This window comes from Nymphaea colorata, chromosome 6 (genome assembly GCF_008831285.2).
Source record: "Nymphaea colorata isolate Beijing-Zhang1983 chromosome 6, ASM883128v2, whole genome shotgun sequence".
NCBI classification, from domain to species: domain Eukaryota; kingdom Viridiplantae; phylum Streptophyta; class Magnoliopsida; order Nymphaeales; family Nymphaeaceae; genus Nymphaea; species Nymphaea colorata.
This window is the reverse complement of record NC_045143.1, coordinates 16,735,463-16,754,851: the sequence shown is the minus strand read 5'-3', so window position 1 is coordinate 16,754,851 and position 19,389 is coordinate 16,735,463. Positions and strand designations below refer to the sequence as shown.

At 41.5% G+C, this 19,389-nt stretch overlaps 4 protein-coding genes across 4 annotated transcripts; 1 reads left to right on the top strand and 3 right to left on the bottom strand.

The window, feature by feature from the left end:
- Positions 1-1,141: 1,141 nt before the first annotated feature.
- LOC116256383 (syntaxin-124-like) lies at positions 1,142-3,285 on the bottom strand. The gene is made up of 2 exons (XM_031632741.1): positions 2,541-3,285; positions 1,142-1,909 (listed from the first exon to the last, which is right to left on the bottom strand). The coding sequence occupies exons 1-2, from the start codon at positions 2,997-2,999 to the stop codon at positions 1,430-1,432; spliced, it is 939 nt and encodes a 312-aa protein (XP_031488601.1). The 5' UTR covers positions 3,000-3,285; the 3' UTR covers positions 1,142-1,429.
- Positions 3,286-5,254: 1,969 nt separating this feature from the next.
- Positions 5,255-7,900, bottom strand: LOC116256664 (protein MIZU-KUSSEI 1-like). Its single transcript, XM_031633067.2, has 2 exons — positions 6,951-7,900; positions 5,255-5,367 (listed from the first exon to the last, which is right to left on the bottom strand). The coding sequence occupies exon 1, from the start codon at positions 7,733-7,735 to the stop codon at positions 6,974-6,976; it is 762 nt and encodes a 253-aa protein (XP_031488927.1). The 5' UTR covers positions 7,736-7,900; the 3' UTR covers positions 5,255-5,367; positions 6,951-6,973.
- A 1,189-nt stretch (positions 7,901-9,089) lies between these two features.
- LOC116256220 (protein RETICULATA, chloroplastic-like) lies at positions 9,090-13,963 on the bottom strand. The gene is made up of 7 exons (XM_031632513.2): positions 12,787-13,963; positions 12,588-12,686; positions 12,255-12,475; positions 11,613-11,682; positions 11,246-11,325; positions 9,707-9,771; positions 9,090-9,524 (listed from the first exon to the last, which is right to left on the bottom strand). The coding sequence occupies exons 1-7, from the start codon at positions 13,360-13,362 to the stop codon at positions 9,331-9,333; spliced, it is 1,305 nt and encodes a 434-aa protein (XP_031488373.1). The 5' UTR covers positions 13,363-13,963; the 3' UTR covers positions 9,090-9,330.
- Positions 13,964-16,377: 2,414 nt separating this feature from the next.
- LOC116255555 (laccase-11-like) lies at positions 16,378-19,129 on the top strand. Its single transcript, XM_031631419.2, has 6 exons — positions 16,378-16,568; positions 16,734-16,885; positions 17,000-17,244; positions 17,368-17,496; positions 17,632-18,555; positions 18,766-19,129. Exons 1-6 carry the CDS (start codon positions 16,461-16,463, stop codon positions 18,894-18,896), a joined length of 1,689 nt encoding a protein of 562 aa, XP_031487279.1. The 5' UTR covers positions 16,378-16,460; the 3' UTR covers positions 18,897-19,129.
- The last annotated feature ends 260 nt before the right edge of the window (positions 19,130-19,389 follow it).

Sequence of the window (19,389 nt, the reverse complement as noted above, 5' to 3'; positions counted from 1 at the left end):
TAATTATGGAGAGTTAGATCGAGTCATTTATTGAACATGATAAAGCTTTTGAAGATGAATTTAAATTGGCGGAGGGTGGTGGCTGGGGATGGGGATGGGGAGAAGCCACCCCAATGTACAGTGCTGCCCTGGACTGAAAATGGTTATCTGTAGCACGAGTCTCTCTGAAACTGCGGTGATTCACGTTACATTCAGGGCCAAATCAAAATGTGAGGTCGTTACAATTGGTTGCTTTAATTTGAAGGTGAACCTGGACTAACAGCATCTTATGAGCACAGCATCATGGAAATATTTAGGCATCAGAATGGCAGGACTGTCACTTGATAAAGGGACTTTACCATATGAGGCCATTATTGCGCTGCAACTTGATTTGTCTGAAGCAGTTTCAGGCGCAAAATTATCCATCGTGGCAGTTTTCGATGGCACCAAACTATGACATATATATATATATATATTTGTTCGAGAATCTCTTTATCAGGACAAAATTGGAAAAGCAGAACACCCTTTTCAAGACTAACTGGCATCGAAGGTTCAACACATGGACAGCGTATTCGACCCCAAAGACAGGAACGATCATGTGAGCCATGCAGTCAAAATTAATAAGAGCTACAACTACCATAACTAAATCATAGAAAAGGTAGATCTTTACGACCTTCAAATCACAGGAACCTCACATATCTAGTATAGGATTTGATATATGTCGATATTTCAAAAGCGCTGGTAAGAACAAGCTAAATATTTACGATGAATTAAAGATGTACTCTCAGATTCGATAAACATGATTAATGGCCGATCCTCAAACTAGCGTTGTAAGTCACATCTACACGGCGATGTTTTGGTCAAGAAAATCGAAAAAGTAAACTGATCTAGCCACCTGCTGGTTCATATCGCTTGAGGTTCACACACATCCTGGGAGTCTTGTTTTTTCTTAATTCGCCATACAACTTTTCTTTTTCAAAATGTTAGTGCGTTTAATTACGTAAATCCTGTGAGTGTTTGTATCGGTGCAGCAGATCTCAAGTTATGATCGAGATTGCTAAGGATTTTCCATAGGAAAAGTGAAACAAGTGGAACGATTTTCCAAGAATAATAGCTGCGAAATCTTTCCTTCTGGTGAAAACCGCAAACAAAGGACCAGAAAGCGCGCTTCGGTAACTTCCAATGCAACTACAGATTGGTAATATACAACAATACCAGGCATCATGCATCTTGCTTCATGCACCTACATAACAAGCCATCAATGGATCCCATGATACCGTGAGTTTGAAAATGCAAAGAGACCACCAAGAAGCATCCGCGCACGACACAAAAAGCCATGAAAGCTATGAATTATGTGCGTGATGCTCCGCATCATCATCATCCACCACCACCATCACGACCACCGTGCGTGGTGCACCGTCAAATCCACCACCTCTGCAACCGTGATGAATCAGAGGCGAGTCAAGATGGGAGTCAGGATCGGCATGATGAGGATGAGGATGAGGACAACGCCGAGGGCGAAGGCGATGCACGTCCACTTCCGGGAGCTCTTCTGGTACTCCTTGGCCGTCTGCAGCTCCTCGACGCCATGGCCGATGAAAGAGTGGGCGTGGGCGACGTGCCGTTCGATGTCGTTGAGGTGCTGGCCCTGCGCTTCAACCAGCGCGGCCATGTCCAGGAACACCTGGTGCAGGTCCAGCAGGCTCCGCTCTATCTCCTTCACAGCGTCGTGCCGCTCCTGTATCTCCGATATGGTGTCCAGGATCTGGCCCCGCCCTTGCTCCTGAATGGCCTTCTGAAGGAAGTTCTCGCTCTCGCCCGTCGAGATCAGCTTCTCCACCATCTGCTCGTCCGGTTGCTCGCCGGTGATGGTGAAGAAGCGCCGCTCCACGGTTTCCCGGTACTCCGCGGCCATCCTTGACCTCAAGCCCTAATTTTCAAATTCAAGTTGGTGGGAATGAGATTCAATTCTTATGCAGTTGGAGCTACTAAATAACTGGTACCACGCATTAACTGGATTCGGAGACTCCAACACAAGAGGCTATCTGTTAACCAATGGATACCAAGAGTATTCTAAAGCATATGGACCAGCTGCAATCACATTTCTGACCAATGACATTAGAGAGATTTTGGAATAAAACTAAATCTGATCATTTCAATGGATTCCAGCTTGATGGATTCATTGCATGGCAAATCACATGAATCAGTTTTTTTTGAAAGGTGAGAACCTTTCTTTTTCTCTGTATCGAGGGTGAGATCCTTTCTTGTTCTTTTTCTAAATGTTGGTTCTCATTTTAATTGATTGTAAGACCCAGACAATAGAATGGCAGGATTGGAGCTTGACTCACGTCAGATCCTTGTCTTTGACCAACACCTGTTGTTGATTGTTGTGAATTAGTATTCGTTTGATGTTTATGGCGTTAATGGATGCACATTTGATAACTCATTTCCTTTTCTATGTATTCATTTTAGAAGAAAATGGAACGGGAAAATGAGGAGCATGGATTTGAAAATAGGACCAATAAGGAGGCTATTATGAAAAGGAAAACTAGTTACGTTACCTGGAAATCATCCATGACGTCCTTGAGCTTCTTGCCGAGGCCATTGACGACGGAGGTGCGGGTGCGATCGGCGGAGCTGCCGGGGCCGCAGCCGGGGATGTTGCGGTGAGCGGCGTTGGAGCGCTCGAGGGCGGCGATCTTGGCCTTGATGAGCTTGGCCCGCTTGAGCACCTGCCCCACATCCGAGTCCATCCTCTGGCGCAGCTCCTTCACGGTCTTGGCATTGTGAGCCCGCTTGGTCTCCTCGTTGGTGTCCTGCAGCTGCCGGTAGAGCTTCTCCATGGCCTTCATGTCCTCCTTCACGTTCTCCACCACCTCAAAGAAGTGGTCGAGGTTGGCGTCGTCCTTCGGCGCCATATCCTCGCCGTCTTCCCCGCCGACTCCGTTCTCCATGTCATGTTCGGCTTGCTTCTTCAGGTCCGTGTACCGCCTGAAGGATTGTGAGAACAGGTCGTTCATCTTCGAAGACTCAACTCTCTCTCTCTCTCTCTCTGTCGGCCACTCAGCGTTGTTGATTGTTCATTGAGAAAGAAAGACAAGGGTCGATTTCGTTCTACTTATGTATAAGATGTAACGTGAAATTTGATCAAGCCTGAAAGAGGCATGATGATGAGAAAGACAACGGAGGAGGAGGAGGAGGTTCGCCGGAGAAAAGTTCCATGGTGGACGGTGGTTGTCTGAAGAACACGTTTGATGGTATCCAACAAAGAAAGATCGAAACGGCGCCGAGCGAGAGAGAGAGAAAGAGAAGACAGGGAGGTGTTTTGTTGCTCCTGAAAGGTTGGGAGAACTATGGAAAATGTGAATGTGAGCGACAGAAAGGGTGCAAGAGGTCATGCCATGTGTCAACCACCGCTCAAACCTCTGCCTGGCTTTTGAAACGGTCTTCGCTCTGTCTTATCTATCTGTACTGACCTAACAAAACAGTGGACAATAATAATAAAAACAACAAAAATAATAATAGCAATTATTGTTATTATTACTATTTAGTATCAGCAATAGTATTACGCACAAATTTTTCTCCTCTTGACTGGACACTTAAAATTCACAATTTTGATTCTTAGTTTTTGACTTTTTATTTTTACCTAAAGCATGGATAATTTATAATAAATTAAAAAACCAAATCTATGCCTACGTCATTTCACTTTTGTACAAGAATTAACTAAAAGTACCATCTAAATGCACCATCTGTAGTAGGTTTGAGTTTTGATATAGTTTTAAATTTCAAATTCATCATTAGTCTAAATTCTTGAAAGTCTTCTACACCTGAAAATAATAATTTTGTGGTAAATACATAAGAACTTTATGGTATTCTTTACAAACTGTCTTGCCTTTCCCAAAAATACGAAAAGTTAGGAACTTTAGCATAAGTTTTCTGGTTCTTGGCATGTAAGTTGTAGCTCCCACCACCGAGGAATGGTACTTCTTCCGTAAACGAACCATTAGTATTACTATCTTGAGATTATTTGGTCTATATATAAACATTTTAATCTTCCGCTAAATATCTGCCAGAAATAGAGTAATTTACAAAAAGACAGCTTATATATGCTGAATTTGGTTGCGTCGCCAAGCTCTTGGTCACATAAAGTGTAAAGGGAGCCTAAAGGGTAAATGATAGCGTTATTGGTTCTTTAGATTCGATTGGATCTAAATATTTTTATTTTACATTTTTTAAAAATGTATAATGCATAATTCGATATATAATGGACCAAAATACATTATTTGTATCTTTAGGTTGTCATCCCTCTTAGCATCTTTTATGTTTATTTGCTAGTTATATAGTTACGGTAATTGTTCGTTAGATGGGTGCATGGTGGACAATATTTTAGGTAATTATCTTTACTTACTGGGTGAGACTTTATTTACTAGATGAGACGTTCACTTGTCATGTACGTTGGATGTTTGATTCCCGTGTTTTCTTATCTAACATTGCTATTTCCTTTGGTCTTGTTTAATCGATGGATTGATCAACTTTGAGTTTTAACCTCTCTTCTTTTCCTCCTTTACTTGCTTGATTCTGGAGTTTAGGATCGAACATTTTTTCTGTTGTCAAAGCTCTCAACTCCGTCATTTTTCTGCACTTACATGTACAAAAATATTTGGTAAAAACATGAGAAAATAGAAAAAATAAATTGCTTGTGCAGGCCCTATATATAACCTCAAAAATTTGAGATCTTAAGGGGGTGATTGATTAATCTGGATTTGAAATCCATGGATCTAATGTGGATCTAACATGTAATGCTTTTGCTGATGTTGTAAAGGATTCATGGTAAAATCCATGGTTCATCAAAGTAATTACCTTATGTCAGAACTGAGATCCACACTTGAGATCATTAAAAATTTACTACTTTGCTTTGCTTTGAGAAAATGGCAGATCGGAAAAAGAAAAAAGAAAAGTCTGATCCAAAATCAAAAGTTCTCAAATAAGTACTCAAATGCGCCCTTAGATCTTGTTAAAAACCTTCCTTTTCATCATGAAACGCTTACAAAAATATTTGACGGTAATCATCTTTCCCCTTTTCGTCAACATTCTTTTGTCGCTGTGAACTCTGTAATCATTCCTATGAACAGGATTGAACTAATTAGTGGCGGCAAGATGCCTCTCTGAAACTACACAAAGGAATAAGGATCAAGGTTTGGTTCAATCTGGTTGTATCTGGATTGATTGCCCTTGGTATTTTGTTTACAGAAGTTGTTCAAATGCTAGTTTTATGAGCAGCGACTTGCAAAGAAAAATTCAACCAGATGGTTTCGGAGGAGCCACCGGATCAGCAATCATGTCCATCCATCGTCATACCATTTAAATAGAACTATAGTTTGCATGTTGCTGCAGTAAAAAAAAAACCAATGCCAAAAGTTAAATTGGGTTTGCCATGGATTTCATTATAGGTTGCTTTTAGTGACATACTCACTCTTGAACGCGAGCCCCTGGTTCAATGGATTTCAATCTGTCTCTTAGTAGTTTCGGCTCTAACCTCAAAAAAGTTATCATTTTTATAAACCTTTGAATATTCTTCACTAACTTCCATACAAGACTAAACATTTAGGACTTACTATAAAGTTTGTGGTTTCATTGATTTTTTTTTTTTAAAAAAAACAGCTTACTTAAAAACTTTTGGTGCATACTCTCTTAAATACTCTTCATGTGTCACTGATGGCACCCTTAAAAACACTTTCTGAGATATTAAAATATGAAATATTGATGAATTCAAGTTGACATCAAACCGGATACATGAAGGGCCAGGCTTGCGCTGGCAAAGGCTTCGGGTCAGCCTGAGCATAACTTTGTTGAGCCTTGGACCGGGCCGACGCCCAGGCTTAGGTTTATGTACAAGAATAAATTTTAGAGCAATGTTTATTTTGGAAAGTACCAGTTATGTCTGAAATGGTGTTGATAAAAAGAGAAATCAGTGTGCATTTACAAAATTCATGAAGATGGTGCTAGTGAATTATTTTATAAATTTAATAAAAAACAAAATATTTTTGTAAACATCTCATGAATTAATTGAACGGATCATTACTCATATTAACAGTATTGATGGTCCGTATATTTCTCAATTGTACCCCAACGATGGTTGCCTCCTATATTTAGGTGAAAAAGATCTCTAGCGACGGTTACTTGTGAATAAGGGGCGGTCGACCCATGAATCCAGCCTTTCGCAATGGTGCCAAAATGGCAGACCGGATTTTCCTTGTCAACCATCCAATATTATACGTAATAAAGATTGCTTCCACCTCTAAAAACTTTGGCTCAAGCAAGCTAGCGAAGAAAAGAAGAAAAGATACAGTAAAATTTGAACTCATGCTTTATAACTAAGGCCTCGTTTAGTTTTGTTAGTCCACATCAAAACATTTTTTAACGCATATTACTCATCTCTGATTCTTCTTCTTACTATAGACCTTACTGTTTCTTCATTTTGTTGGAAATTAGTTGACGAATTGAATATGGAAACCGTCTACTTCTATCTAACAGTATGAAGAATCTTCACTAGAAGCATTGACAATCAAAAAATATTGGGAGCATAATGCTTCTTTAGTGTTGGAAAAGAGGTTCCACATTGGGAGTTGGGAGGAATAAAACGTATATTAACTTATAATTTGCTACAAAACTTTTTTTTTTTTTTAAAGGAGAAAACAAAAGGCAATGAATGTCTCATATAATGCATAGTTTTTGCCGCCTACTTTTAAGTAAATTTTGGCAACCATGCATGCAATTTTCGCGATGGGAAAGGTAGTAATTCTCACATGTTTGCACTAGTTTCTTTTAAAGATGAAAGGAACAGAAAGAACCAGATTACAACCAAGATAAAGATCAATTTATCTCAACTTCCCATAGAATTCTGACTAAATAACAAGAAAATGAAATTAAAAAAAAAAAAGAATTGTCAAGAAAATCGTGGACGAAAATACCCTCAAAGAAGTCCCGCGAATCCTCAGCCTGTTCTCAGCAGGAAGATGCTGAGCTCCTGTCCGCCGGCTTCGTCCGGGTTGATGAGATGATAAGATTCGGAGTCTGACGATCCAACGACTCGACGGAACCCAGCCCGCAGATACATGACCTCGCCGTCCTCCGACGGGATGGCTCCCGCTCCAACGGACGTCGACTGCACGGCGTTAAGGACAAGCCGGTCCTTCTCCGTCAGCCGCTTCTGCACGGCAAAGCCAAACCGCCGGCCATTGCAGAACGTGGTCCATATGGGAACAGCATGTAGAGGTGGTTCGCCACCTGAGTCGTCGCGGGAACCGTCACGTTGGCGGTTGCATTCCAGGGCGATACGGACGATGCCGGAGCTCATCTCCTGGGCGAGAAGCTTTGTGGGGATGGCAAGGTGCAGGAGGAGAGGAGGGGCGGTAGCGAGGCGGTCCTGCTGGAGGCAGAGGCGTATGTAACCGCGGCGGTGGCCGTAGATGGTACCCGTGACGATGGTGCCGGAGAAGGAGGGGCGATCGTCAGGGGAAGAGTCCAAGAAGGAGGGGGTGGTGGCAGGGATAGTGGCGGTGCTGGCCGGGGAGCAGCATTGGACGAGGGAGAAGCGGAGGAGGTGGGCAAGAGAAGTCGGCGACGGCGCCGTTGGTGCTGGTGACTTCTGGGAGGGTGATGTGTTGGAAATGGGAGAAAAAGATGATGATTCCTCAGAGGTGGTGATGCGGCTGGACCTGCTGGTCGACCGCCGGTAGATGGCAGGTCGTTGCATTGTGCTTGGTGAAGAAAGAGAGAGAAAAAGATTGCAGTCTTGTAGGATATGCTGACAAACGGCGGGGCAGAAAACTAGATAAATTGGTAAAAGAATTTGAAGATTGCTAATTCAAGAAAGGCATAGGACTCTGGAAGAGAGAAGGGGAGAGAGAGAGAGAGAGAGAGAGAGAGAGGAACTGAGGAAGGAGCATCTTGGAATTTAAAGAAGAGAATCTCTCCTGAGTTCTGACATTAGTTTGCTTCATTCGGGGGCAGATTTTTGGCGGTCCCCTCCTTTCTTTGGCTTATAGTTGAAGGTCTGCCATTTCTGTTGTTTTTATATGCTTCTCCTGATAACATGCTGGGTCGAATTCACTTAATTTGTACCACTTTTCTGTGACACTCTTATGAGATTCAAGCTTTGTTCGCCACGGCCATAAAGATGAAACAAAGCCTAAGCCAGCCAACTTGGTTTTTTGTGATTCTTTTACCAGCTCTGGCACTTTAGCCCATCATCTTCATGAATTCTCATGCACGCGAGCAAATGCAAAAACAGTTCAAAATAACATCACCGTAACACGGCTGAAAGTCTCTCATTTGTCCGCTAAATCTTCTTTGCATGCCTAAGTTTCTAAAGAATTGCAAGTGACAGATAACATTAAATTTTTTTTATATAAAATAATAAAATTATTCATTTGAAGACAAAAAAAAAAAAATCTTTATGTGAGTATGCCTTTATGAGAAGAGCCTTTACCGTTTATATCAAAATTACTAGTTTCTAGCGGTACGCTATTCTTAGAATTTCTCTTAAAAGTTAAGGATCTAGTCTATACACTACAATATTGTCTAATTGTTATTTTGAATCTTTTTCTCTCCCTATAACATAAATAAGTTGCCCACTTACGAAGTAGTGACAAGGTCTATGATTTAGTGTTGAAAGTATCAACATCGAGGGAAAAAATTGGGATTTTCGAGTGCTATATTTCAGCTTGCAATGGCAATTTTAAAACGCTTATTTTGAAAATTAAAAAAATTATCAGAAAATGTCCACCAGCACATCAGCGAATGTTTTGAAAATCTTCTATCTGGCCCGCCGATAGGATGCATCTCAGCCAGCCCGGGTATTGCACTAATGATACGGCCACTAGTTGCGCTTTCCAAACAAAGGAGGCACAATCGACAACTTTGCTTTATCATTCCCCACCTTTATGTAGACTCTTCCACGTATGATGACCATCCAAGGGACTACAGACGAAAAGCGCCTTCGACCCTTTTTCGCTTCTAAATCTTCGAAACGCCAAAATAACGTACTTCTTGTTAGATTATTTTACCCACACGGTTTCGTAAAAATTTTAGCTTGTGAGGACATAATATAAACAGTAATATTTGAACTTTTATTTTATCTACCACCTCTCTCTCTCTCCCTCTCGCACATACACCCACAAATGCCACATACGCCCCGGTTTATGTGGGTAATTATTTCAATATGGATCTACAACAAAATCGTTCTTTTAACTATTTTAGACAATCTACAACACCCAGGCAGACGAAGAAACAAACGATATTTCTTCAACTACGCCACAAATAGATCGGACAGGGACTAACCATACAGAATCACTGACAACCACTCCACCGAGCCCAATCAACAAATTGCATCCCACCATACACGTTGTTAGCAAACCGCACGCCAACGGTGAAAGCCAATGCAACAGGGGGAACCTGTCGAGCCAGAGGAGATGCTTCCACTAGGCGTTCTAAACCATTGACAATCTGGTACCGGGTGTTTGATGAGACCGCAAGGAACACACCTGCAAATTTAGCCAAGTTGGTAATTAGCATTTTGGAACGCAAATTCCTCCACATGGATGTTCACTAAAAAACCATGCACACGTGGACAAGCGTGGTCAGACTAGGACTAGTCTATTCCGATACTACAACATAACAGCCAAAGGAACCAAATAAAGGATGAAAAGATGTGGAGTATACATACCCCAAAGAGCTGCACTTTTTACAAGAGGTGGCACAGGTACGTCATCTTCGGATGATTTAATTTGCCTGAGTACGCATAAATAATATAATGACTATGTGCAAATAAAAGGTGCATTACTGAAATTGGTTCTAAGCTCTTCAGGAAAAATAAAATTGACATATTTAACGGCTCATGAATAATGCATGCACAATCTGTCGTCTTACAGAACCCCAATAAGATCAGAACAGCAGTGTCGATGACATGATCATCCTTAACACTACAACTTTGTCAAAAAGTATTAAATGCTTAGGCCTCTTATGCAACTATAATTTGCATAACCGTGGCCAGTTCGTTCTTCCACAAATCATCATTCAGCAACAGTGAAAAATTGAAATCGACGTATTAGATCAAGTCTTCAAGAATTCAAAAGCATTAGCCATTATTTCACTTCCTAATGTTCTTATTAATGAGATTCTGACGCATATTAACATATTGCCACAACAAATTCTAGCTTCAGATCTAGATGGAGGTCAATTTGCATACGAATCGGTACAGAAAAATCAACCAAAGTAACGAAATCTATGTATTAACCTGAAAAAATAGGACGATCAATCTCTCACAGAGAGAGAGAGAGGGGGATAGTCGTTCAACATAGGTTCGTTTGATATCTATGTTATTCATGTATCGTTAGACAGCAGTTCTAACATAACAGCCCCGATATTTCTGCAGAATTAAACACTCCACCTACACTCCGCTTTGACAAACTCAGATGGTCTGTCAATCATAAATAGCAAAAAAATGAAAAACATAAAGTTCATAATGAAAGCAATACCTGACGTACAAATTTAGATTCATAATTGGGTCCTACAAGATGTCCGGAAAAAATATACATGACCTGACTTGTGATGTTATCTGAATGCAATCCAAGGTTTGGATTAAACAGACACGAAAAACATCACAATATTAAAATTTCAATAGCTCCATCACTTTATTCGTGCATAACTTCAATTTATACAAATACCTTGCATTGAATCATCAACCAAAGGGGCCCCTTCGATGTGCTGAACCATCCATCGTATAAATTTTCGAACCTAAAAAGCGAATGTGCAATTTTCATATCTGCCTATTTGTTATGTGTTGCTGAAACTCGATAAGTCATGAACCTCAAGCAGGTCGCCTAGCTTCCCAAAACCATTATGGTGGAGGCTAAAGAATTTGAAAACCTTCAAGAAGTTCATCATAGAATCAACGCCCACTCCAGACTATAGCTTTCCACTCATAATATCTCCTCCTAAGGATATTACTTGTAAAAAGAGCTGCCGTTACTTAGAGTACATGACTAGGCTGCTGGAATCACCACTTTTTTTTTTAATTTACTCAATCTAGTTTCAGCGTGATGTCATATACTGTTTCGACACGATCCCATTAATGCAACAAAGTGAAATAGCGATAACTCATTAACCCACGAAGAACACAAGTGATCACCTAGTTCATAGATGATAAAATGGAGAATATTATGAACTTTGATGGCACAAACAGATTGAGAAATAAATGAAATACCGTTTGGCAGTCATAATCAAATTTGCAATGCCTTGACCAATAAGACCACAAGCGAATCCAACCGATCCGTACATAATACCCTGATTCAAATGTGAATGCACAGACTATTACTTCCAGAGCAAAGTTGCGGAACTTTTCCGTACCAACATTTGATAGAAACTTTTGTTAGTTATCCAGGTAACTCAGAATATCACAGGTCAATGCACAAATAAATGTCAGAAAGAAAAAAAGAAGTTAACAGCTTAGTAGTTGACAATTGACAACGGATTATGGAAGAAGAAAGATAAAAACAAGTGAAAGCACTTGCTCACCAAAAGTACCATAAAATCTAGAGGAAGAATAGTAAAAACATGTATTTAGAGATTACCTTGTAAAAGTATGTGCCAATCCTTTGTTGGACTGAAAATTTGCATCCTGGTCTTTCAGCCTCAAAGACACTGAAATGAAGGGTAGAAAAGAAAAGAATTAACACTTAATATATTTTAGAAACTGTCCAATTCAGTGTAGATGTCATAAAACCACGCAAAGCAGTTAAACATAGAAAAAACAGAACTAATGAGTAAATTCAAAGCAAATATAATCTCATATGGACTGATGGACATAGTCTTCACATTCCGAACCCACTAAGACCCTAGTCTTCACATTCCGAACCCACTAAGACCCTCGGTTCCCCCATTAAGTGATAACAAAACGTTATCTGTCAAATTAATATATTGCACCAAAATAACCCTCATAAGGTCCCATCTAAATAGACGATTTCTTCAGATACTGCATGGACGTGTCTGCTTGGCCTTATTTAATATTCCAGTAAGCAGAAAAGAATAAAACCATACTAGTGAATCCATAATTCTCAATCTGAGTGCTGCAAGTCCAATGCCTAAGGCCTTAAGCTCATTAATTTGGTTCCCGTGAATTACATATTATCACAATAAATTAAGGATACAGTTAAGCATGGACTAGCAGTCCCGTCAAACAGCATTATCGTGAATTCCAAGTAAGGAGTAGAAACCTGCTAGGTAGAGCTCCATAGGCACGTTGCATTCTTCCAAGAAATCCCTTTGACATCGATGGTTGTCCAAAACGAACATATGGTGCCAACATACCCACGAGAGCAACATTAACCACAGTGCCAACTATAAGATCAGCTAGATAAAGCTCAAATTCTTGCCAGAAGTCCTCTCCCCTCTTTTGAACTTCAGCAAATGTTGCACAACAAGAATCGATAACTATCTGTTTGCAGAAGAATCTTCCCAACATCAAATTAGGCATCAAAGACGTCAATTCACTCTAGTATTGAAGAAATTATTTCATTTGATACCAAAAAAAAATATATAAAACATACCTCTGTGGAGATTTTGAAAAGAAAGGCAGGGTCTGCGAGCATCCTGTTCCTGAGCATCCCGCATGATCGAATTGCTGTACTAAGAGGCCAAAATGTCCCCTATATTACAGGAAAAAAAATCCAAAATTCAATTAATACTGCGCCATTACGATCACTCTGCCAATAAAGAAACTATTAATAGATACAGCTCCAGAACTACCTGCAGATCCAAATATCTAGAGAGAATGATTTCGCGAATCCCGGTGGTTTTCGCTGCCTGCAACATATCAGCTGGAAGCTTCACCCCCCGTGCCTCAATCTGCCTCATCACTTCGTCAAACTTCAAAATTGGCCCAAACTCTTTTCCCTCATGATCATCACCCTTCTCGGATTCTCCACCATTGCCATCATCCCCTCCGCCTCTTCCTCCATTGTTATTCCCACCACCTCCGAAAGAGTTCCCTCCATTTCCAGTGTCAATGTCTACGGCAAATATCTTCTCAGTCCCATCGGATTCGCCTTTGATGACACTCCCGCCAGAAGACGCAACGCCCTCAACATCCTTAGGAGACACTGCATCCACTGCTTCTTTGTGCGCGTTCAGCTCGCTCCTCACCCTAAACCTCTGTACCTTAACCCCGGCACCACATTTCAACCCCAAAACCAAAAATCCCCCCCTGCTTCTTTGCCTCAAACAAGCTGATGAACTGAACCGTGACAAACTGAGCTTCCGACTACTCCATAAGCACTCGAATTCGACCGAATTGAATCCGAACCTCGACGAAGAAACCGCCATTAATCGATCTTGAAAAGACAAAAGACTAAACGTCCCTCGAATGTATACAACTAGAAGGGAAGCTAATCCAAGAGAAGTCGACGAATAGGTCTCAAATCAAACCAAGCACAAAACTAATCTTCCAAAATTACGCTAAAAATGCCCCAAATCAACACCTAAAACCATCAATACGCTATTGGACGGAAGTCAACAAAAAATCCTGCTCATAAAAGTCTTCTTGGTCCTTCTTTTTTTGGCGGGAAATGTCTCCCGGGAACCCACTCCGGCTACCGGCGTATCAGGCAGTCCGCTAATAATTAGCCTCACCGAAAAGGAAACAAGCAAGAAAAGGGGAATGATTGGCCGGCCGATCCGCTTTTGCTTTTCGTCAGAAGGAAAGATGCTCCTTAAATCGGCTGCAGCACCAGTCTCCTGATACCGGAGTCGGACGACAAAACCAGCAACAGGCTGTAGAAGTGGTTAGGAAGAAAGCAACACCAGGGAACCGGCTCCGGCTTCTCGGGAGGAAAGGGATCCGCCGGCAAACCACCAGGATGTCTGGTACACCGGCGTCGGATCCCTCACTCCGAAGGAGGACTTCCAGGAAGGTAGGCGCTACTTATCCAGGGAGTGAACCGTGAGGGGACCAAGGAGAGAGGGAGGGAGGCGCACGCCTCTTTGCGTGAAGGGGGCCCCATCTCTCTCATCTGTTCTGTCGCCTGCGGGTCACGGAAACCTAACTCCGTCGCGACATTGGCTGCTGCCCGCACCTAACGATGGGCCCGGGGCCTAGAGTATGGGATCCGCGAACCTTAAACTTTTCTTTTCTAATGTTTAAACTCATACTCTTCTACCTCCAAAGTTCAATTTCTCACTCAATTAAACAAATCCAACCTTTCCTAGTTAGTAATTTTTTTGTTAAGTATGAAGGAGATGGAGAAGATGATAAGCCTCAAAAAGGAGGCTGGTCTATTCAGTAGCTAACAACAAATAAAATCACGAATATATTAGCCAAGTTTGACACACAATAAATGTTTAAAATTTTCAATAGAACTTGAGACATTTTACTAACATCCAAAAGTATTGCACCTGGAGTTTTATATATATATATATATATATATATATATATATATATATATATATATATATATATATATAGCTTTCTATTGAGTTTCAAGTATTGCACCTGGAGTTATGTACATGAAGACAGTTTTCATACAAGCATATTATAGCTTTCTATTGAGTTTCTTTCTTTCGGTGTTTAGGTGTTTATTATCTCAAAAGATGTCGATCACATGCAAAAGATTCATCTCTAGCATTAGACGCCGCATTCATGGTCCCGGTACGGTTAAGGAATAGTGATTTATATAGAACTGTTGCCTCCCCAATTTGGATATCTTATTATGTTTTTATTGAGTGGGCAATATTTTTATCTTATTTGAAAAAAAAAAATTACTTCGCGCCACTCAAATTATTTTTCGTTTTTTTTTATTGTTGTGTAGCTGGTAGAACGGCAATTCTAAGACGGCTATTCTTTACTTCCACCTTACCCTATTTGATACAATAATAATAGCCATCAGCATGTATATTGTAGTAATGCCCATGTTGATATTAATATTTCTATATTCTAAAAGATAAAACGCAATTTAAAAGTGTTGATGAATGCCAATTTGATGTAATCAATACGAGCTGATTATTGTTGTCCTTTCTGTTAAAAGCAATTCGCTTTCAGTTTCAATATTCAATAGTGTCAATGGGTTCGTGTAGAGATTGGCTTCATGGCCGTGTTCCGGATGATACAGAGAATGGCAGGTTTGGGTCTAAGTCACCGGACTCTTCTATTTTACCTAAATCGAAAATGATTAGTGTTGAATTATATTTCCCAAAAAACAGCATAATTTGAACACTAATCACTGAAACTTGTGACTCCGATTTAGAAACAAGCATGTAAGCTCACCAAGGAACGACGTGCTGCGTCTTTTAGTACAGTCCACAAGGCTTTCCAACAAGTAGAAGAACCAAAAGGCGTACTGCATTTTCTCTGGTCTAGAGCCACCCGAAGTGAGTGATGTTACTTGTTCGCAACTATGATCCGAAATGTATTTGCATAAACAATTCATGCAAATTGTACTACAGAAATGAAATCGATGAATTTTATTTCAAAGCAACTCAAAATTTATGCATGCGATCTTCAGGGTTAAAATACTTTTAAACCAAATTGAAGATGTCGCAATCGTTGAAATCCTGGCATTGAGTTGAATTTATGGTATCTGCAGATTCAGTGGGCAGATTAGTGAGAGACTGTATTCACTCTAATTACGTCATGCCAAAAAAATTCAGCGGAAAACAATTTTAGATTTCATGGAAATTATTTTGAAGAGTTTTGAAAAGAAAAGTACTTGCTTTTTAAATTGCATTTCTCTTTGTAATTGAATGTCCTGGCGGTTCAGCTGATATATGAGAGTGACGTGTGGATGTTAATGAATTGACAGGATGACTAACTTCAACACTCATCAGACATCCAATATTGTTGCAAGGTCGTTGTTGGATATTGTCAAGAAGAATGGCTTTCAAGCGATCTTTTGTCCATATATTTGCATCCCCAACTAAATCTGGTTGAACTTTTGTCGATATATTTGCATTTTTAAGGAGAATGCATCAGTTTCTTGCTTCAACAGCGGTTAAGATCGTCTATATGAACAGGGGTCAGCATATTGATAAAGAATTCCATCATATGTTCAAAAATTTTAATTTAATTGATAAATTTAGACCCAAGAGGAAACCAGGATCTCAAGCGGCTATAGAAGCTATCTCTATCATCTTCATTCTCCTCTTCCACCTTCAGAGTTGACATGTCAACTTCTCACAGTGTTGTCATCCACACGTACGCCAGCTGGTAGAAACGTAAACTTTTCTCAGGTCTTGCTTTCAAGAAGTGCATCCTTTCTCTCTCTCTTTCTCTCTTCCGCTCTCAACAGAATGAAAGCGCACCTCACAACGGCCACCATCGCCGGAGAGTATAAAACCACGACGACGGGTTGGGCAGTCCAAATTGAACCACAGGACAACAAGCAAACCAAGCATCCAGCAGAGACTCTTCCATCGACGAGGACAACAATATGGAAGGAAGAAGTTGCAGTTTCTCACGTTTTCTCTGTTATGTTTTGTGTCTCGCCGCCTTCTGCGTAATTCCCTCCGAGTCTGCAGTGAAGCGTTATCAGTTTAACGTAAGTACCTACTTTCTAAAACAAACGCCTCAGTAAATAGGAATCCCTTCACTACTCCAACCACTTTCTCTATGTCTACTTTTATCTTTCTTCCACTCGATCGTTGTGACTCACTTAAACTTGATCATGATTTTGAACGTATATAACTGACGAGAGAATGTTCAGGTTCAATTGAAGAACGTGAGCAGGATATGCCATGCGAAGCCCATCGTCACGGTGAACGGCAGGTTTCCAGGGCCTACCATCTATGCCAGGGAAGGCGACAGGGTCATCGTCAATGTTACCAACTACGCTCAATACAATCTCACCCTTCACTGGTATAATATATATATAAGACCCACCGCGGATCATCAACTGATGCGGTGGTCTCTCTCTCCCTTTCTCTCAATCCTTTTTCTCTGTGCCTGAATGTGGGGTAATGGGATGGACAGGCATGGTGTGAAGCAGTTCCGGAATGGGTGGGCAGACGGACCAGCCTATATCACACAGTGTCCAATCCTGACGGGGCGCAGCTACGTCTACGACTTCAACGTGACGGAGCAGAGAGGAACGCTCTGGTGGCATGCACACATCTTCTGGCTTAGAGCCACCGTCCACGGCGCCATCGTCATCTTGCCCAAGAAGGGCGTCCCATACCCTTTCCCTCAGCCTGCTGCCGAATTCAACATCGTTTTAGGTTCGTCCATACATATATATCAACTCCCAACCTCATCTGATCGGCTACAATTTCATTCTTTTTCCAACTTCATCGCAGAAATACGATTGTTTCATTAACTGTTCCCTTTCTCTCTCTGTGCAGGAGAATGGTGGCACAAGGATATTGAGGCGATGGAGAACCAAGCCAATCAACTGGGTATCCCGCCAAACTTGTCGGATGCGCATACCATCAATGGAAAGCCAGGACCGCTCTTCCCTTGCTCTGAAAAACGTATGACCTTAATCTCAAAACTTCCTCACGAGCACTTGCACACCAAAGCAACGACGGTCTATATGTTAGATTTCCAAGCATTGACTCACTACTCAACATACTTTTTCTCTTTGGTGCTTAATTTTTTTAATTTAGACACATACACAATGGAGGTGGAGAGCAATAAGACGTACATGCTGAGGATCATCAATGCTGCGCTCAACGATGACCTCTTCTTCAACATCGCCGGTCACAACATGACGGTGGTGGAGATCGACGCCGCCTACTGCAAGCCCTTCACCACCCGCGCCTTGCTCCTGACGCCAGGTCAGACCACCAACGTTCTCGTTCACGCCGCTCAGGCCCCCGGCAGGTACTTCATGGCTGCAAAGCCTTTCCAGGACGCCGCCATCCCCGTCGACAACAGGACCGCCACCGGCATCCTTCAGTACAAGGGCGTCCCCACCACCATCACGCCCATCATGCCGCCGCTCCTTGCTAAGAACGACACCAACTTTGTAAAGAGCTTCAACGACGGGCTAAGGAGCCTCAACTCTGCCCAGTACCCCGCCATCGTTCCTCTTCACATCGACCGCGACTTGCTCTTCACCGTCGGGTTGGGCAAGGACCCATGCCCATCGTGTGTAAACGGGACGAGGTTCAGTGGATCAATAAACAACATCACCATGTCACGGCCCACGGTGGCGCTACTTCAGGCGCACTATTACAAGATGGGGGGAGTTTTCAAGACGGATTTCCCCGACCGGCCGACTTCCACTTTCAATTTCACCGGCGCGCCTCCGGCGGCCAACCTTGGCACCAAGGTGGACACCAGATTGAGCTGGATCCCCTTCAACTCCACCGTCCAGTTGGTGCTCCAGGACACCAATCTCCTGGGCGTCGAGTCCCACCCTTTCCACCTCCATGGCTACAATTACTATGTCGTTGGAAGTGGAGTCGGCAACTTCGATCCAAACAAAGACCCAGCTAACTTCAACTTGGTTGATCCTCCCGAGCGCAACACAATCGCTATTCCTACGGCTGGATGGACTGCCATCAGATTCAGAGCCAACAATCCAGGTATCAATCCATTAAATCAATCGAGCAAGCCGACAACCCACCATGAATCAGGCTAGCTAGATCTTTATTAACTACAAAAATTTTTTCCTTTTGGAACAACGTCATCTACTCCGTGCTCGTTTATATTATATATATTTAGTGCCTACTAACGCTGGATCTTTCTTTTAATTTGTTTCTCTTGTATATAAATATATGTCGAATCATTTTCAGGCGTCTGGTTTATGCATTGTCACTTCGAAGTTCACACCTCATGGGGGCTGACGATGGCATTCTTGGTGGAGAATGGCAACCGTCCTGAAGATAGTGTTGTGCCACCTCCTAAGGATCTTCCTCCCTGCTGAGATTTTTCAAAGAGTAGAAAGCACCCAATGTCTATAGCAGATTGTGTTTTTGAAAGTTTGTTTCGAACTAATTGTTGTTCTCCTGCCAAAACTTGCACGGAGGCATCGACAAGTGTGACCCTTCAGAATTGTGTGGAACAATATAACTGCAATTTCATTGCTTATGCACTAGGGTATTTGTTTTATAGGTTCAAAAGTGGAACCTCGATTGAAATAAAAAGTATTTGCAAGTACATATATGTATAGAGTGAATGTTTGTTCTATAAGTTCTAGAAACACTGCAAACCGACATTTAAAATAAGAGGGAAAAGGAAGACGTTCCTCCTTCTTAGGACCGAGATGGAAAAGGAAGCGAGATTAATTGTGAATTAATTTCTTAACTGTGATTAATTGTGTTCACCTCTTGTTTTTTCTCAGCAAAGAATTACGACCGAATTTTTATTAATTTTTTTCCGCAAAAATTACACACTTTTAATACAATATAAAGTGTATT

Excerpts from the sequence above, each read along its gene's own strand:
- LOC116256664 (XM_031633067.2), bottom strand. The coding sequence starts at position 7,735 with ATGCAACGACCTGCCATCTACCGGCGGTCGACCAGCAGGTCCAGCCGC.
- LOC116256220 (XM_031632513.2), bottom strand. The coding sequence starts at position 13,362 with ATGGCGGTTTCTTCGTCGAGGTTCGGATTCAATTCGGTCGAATTCGAG. Across the intron at positions 12,687-12,786 it reads CTAGATATTTGGATCTGCAG|GGGACATTTTGGCCTCTTAG; the intron begins GTAGTTCTGGAG and ends CCTGTAATATAG. Across the intron at positions 11,683-12,254 it reads TATGGAGCTCTACCTAGCAG|TGTCTTTGAGGCTGAAAGAC; the intron begins GTTTCTACTCCT and ends CCTTCATTTCAG.
- LOC116255555 (XM_031631419.2), top strand. The coding sequence starts at position 16,461 with ATGGAAGGAAGAAGTTGCAGTTTCTCACGTTTTCTCTGTTATGTTTTG. Across the intron at positions 16,569-16,733 it reads TGAAGCGTTATCAGTTTAAC|GTTCAATTGAAGAACGTGAG; the intron begins GTAAGTACCTAC and ends GAGAATGTTCAG. Across the intron at positions 17,245-17,367 it reads CGAATTCAACATCGTTTTAG|GAGAATGGTGGCACAAGGAT; the intron begins GTTCGTCCATAC and ends CTCTCTGTGCAG.
- LOC116256383 (XM_031632741.1), bottom strand. The coding sequence starts at position 2,999 with ATGAACGACCTGTTCTCACAATCCTTCAGGCGGTACACGGACCTGAAG. Across the intron at positions 1,910-2,540 it reads ACGTCATGGATGATTTCCAG|GGCTTGAGGTCAAGGATGGC; the intron begins GTAACGTAACTA and ends TTTGAAAATTAG.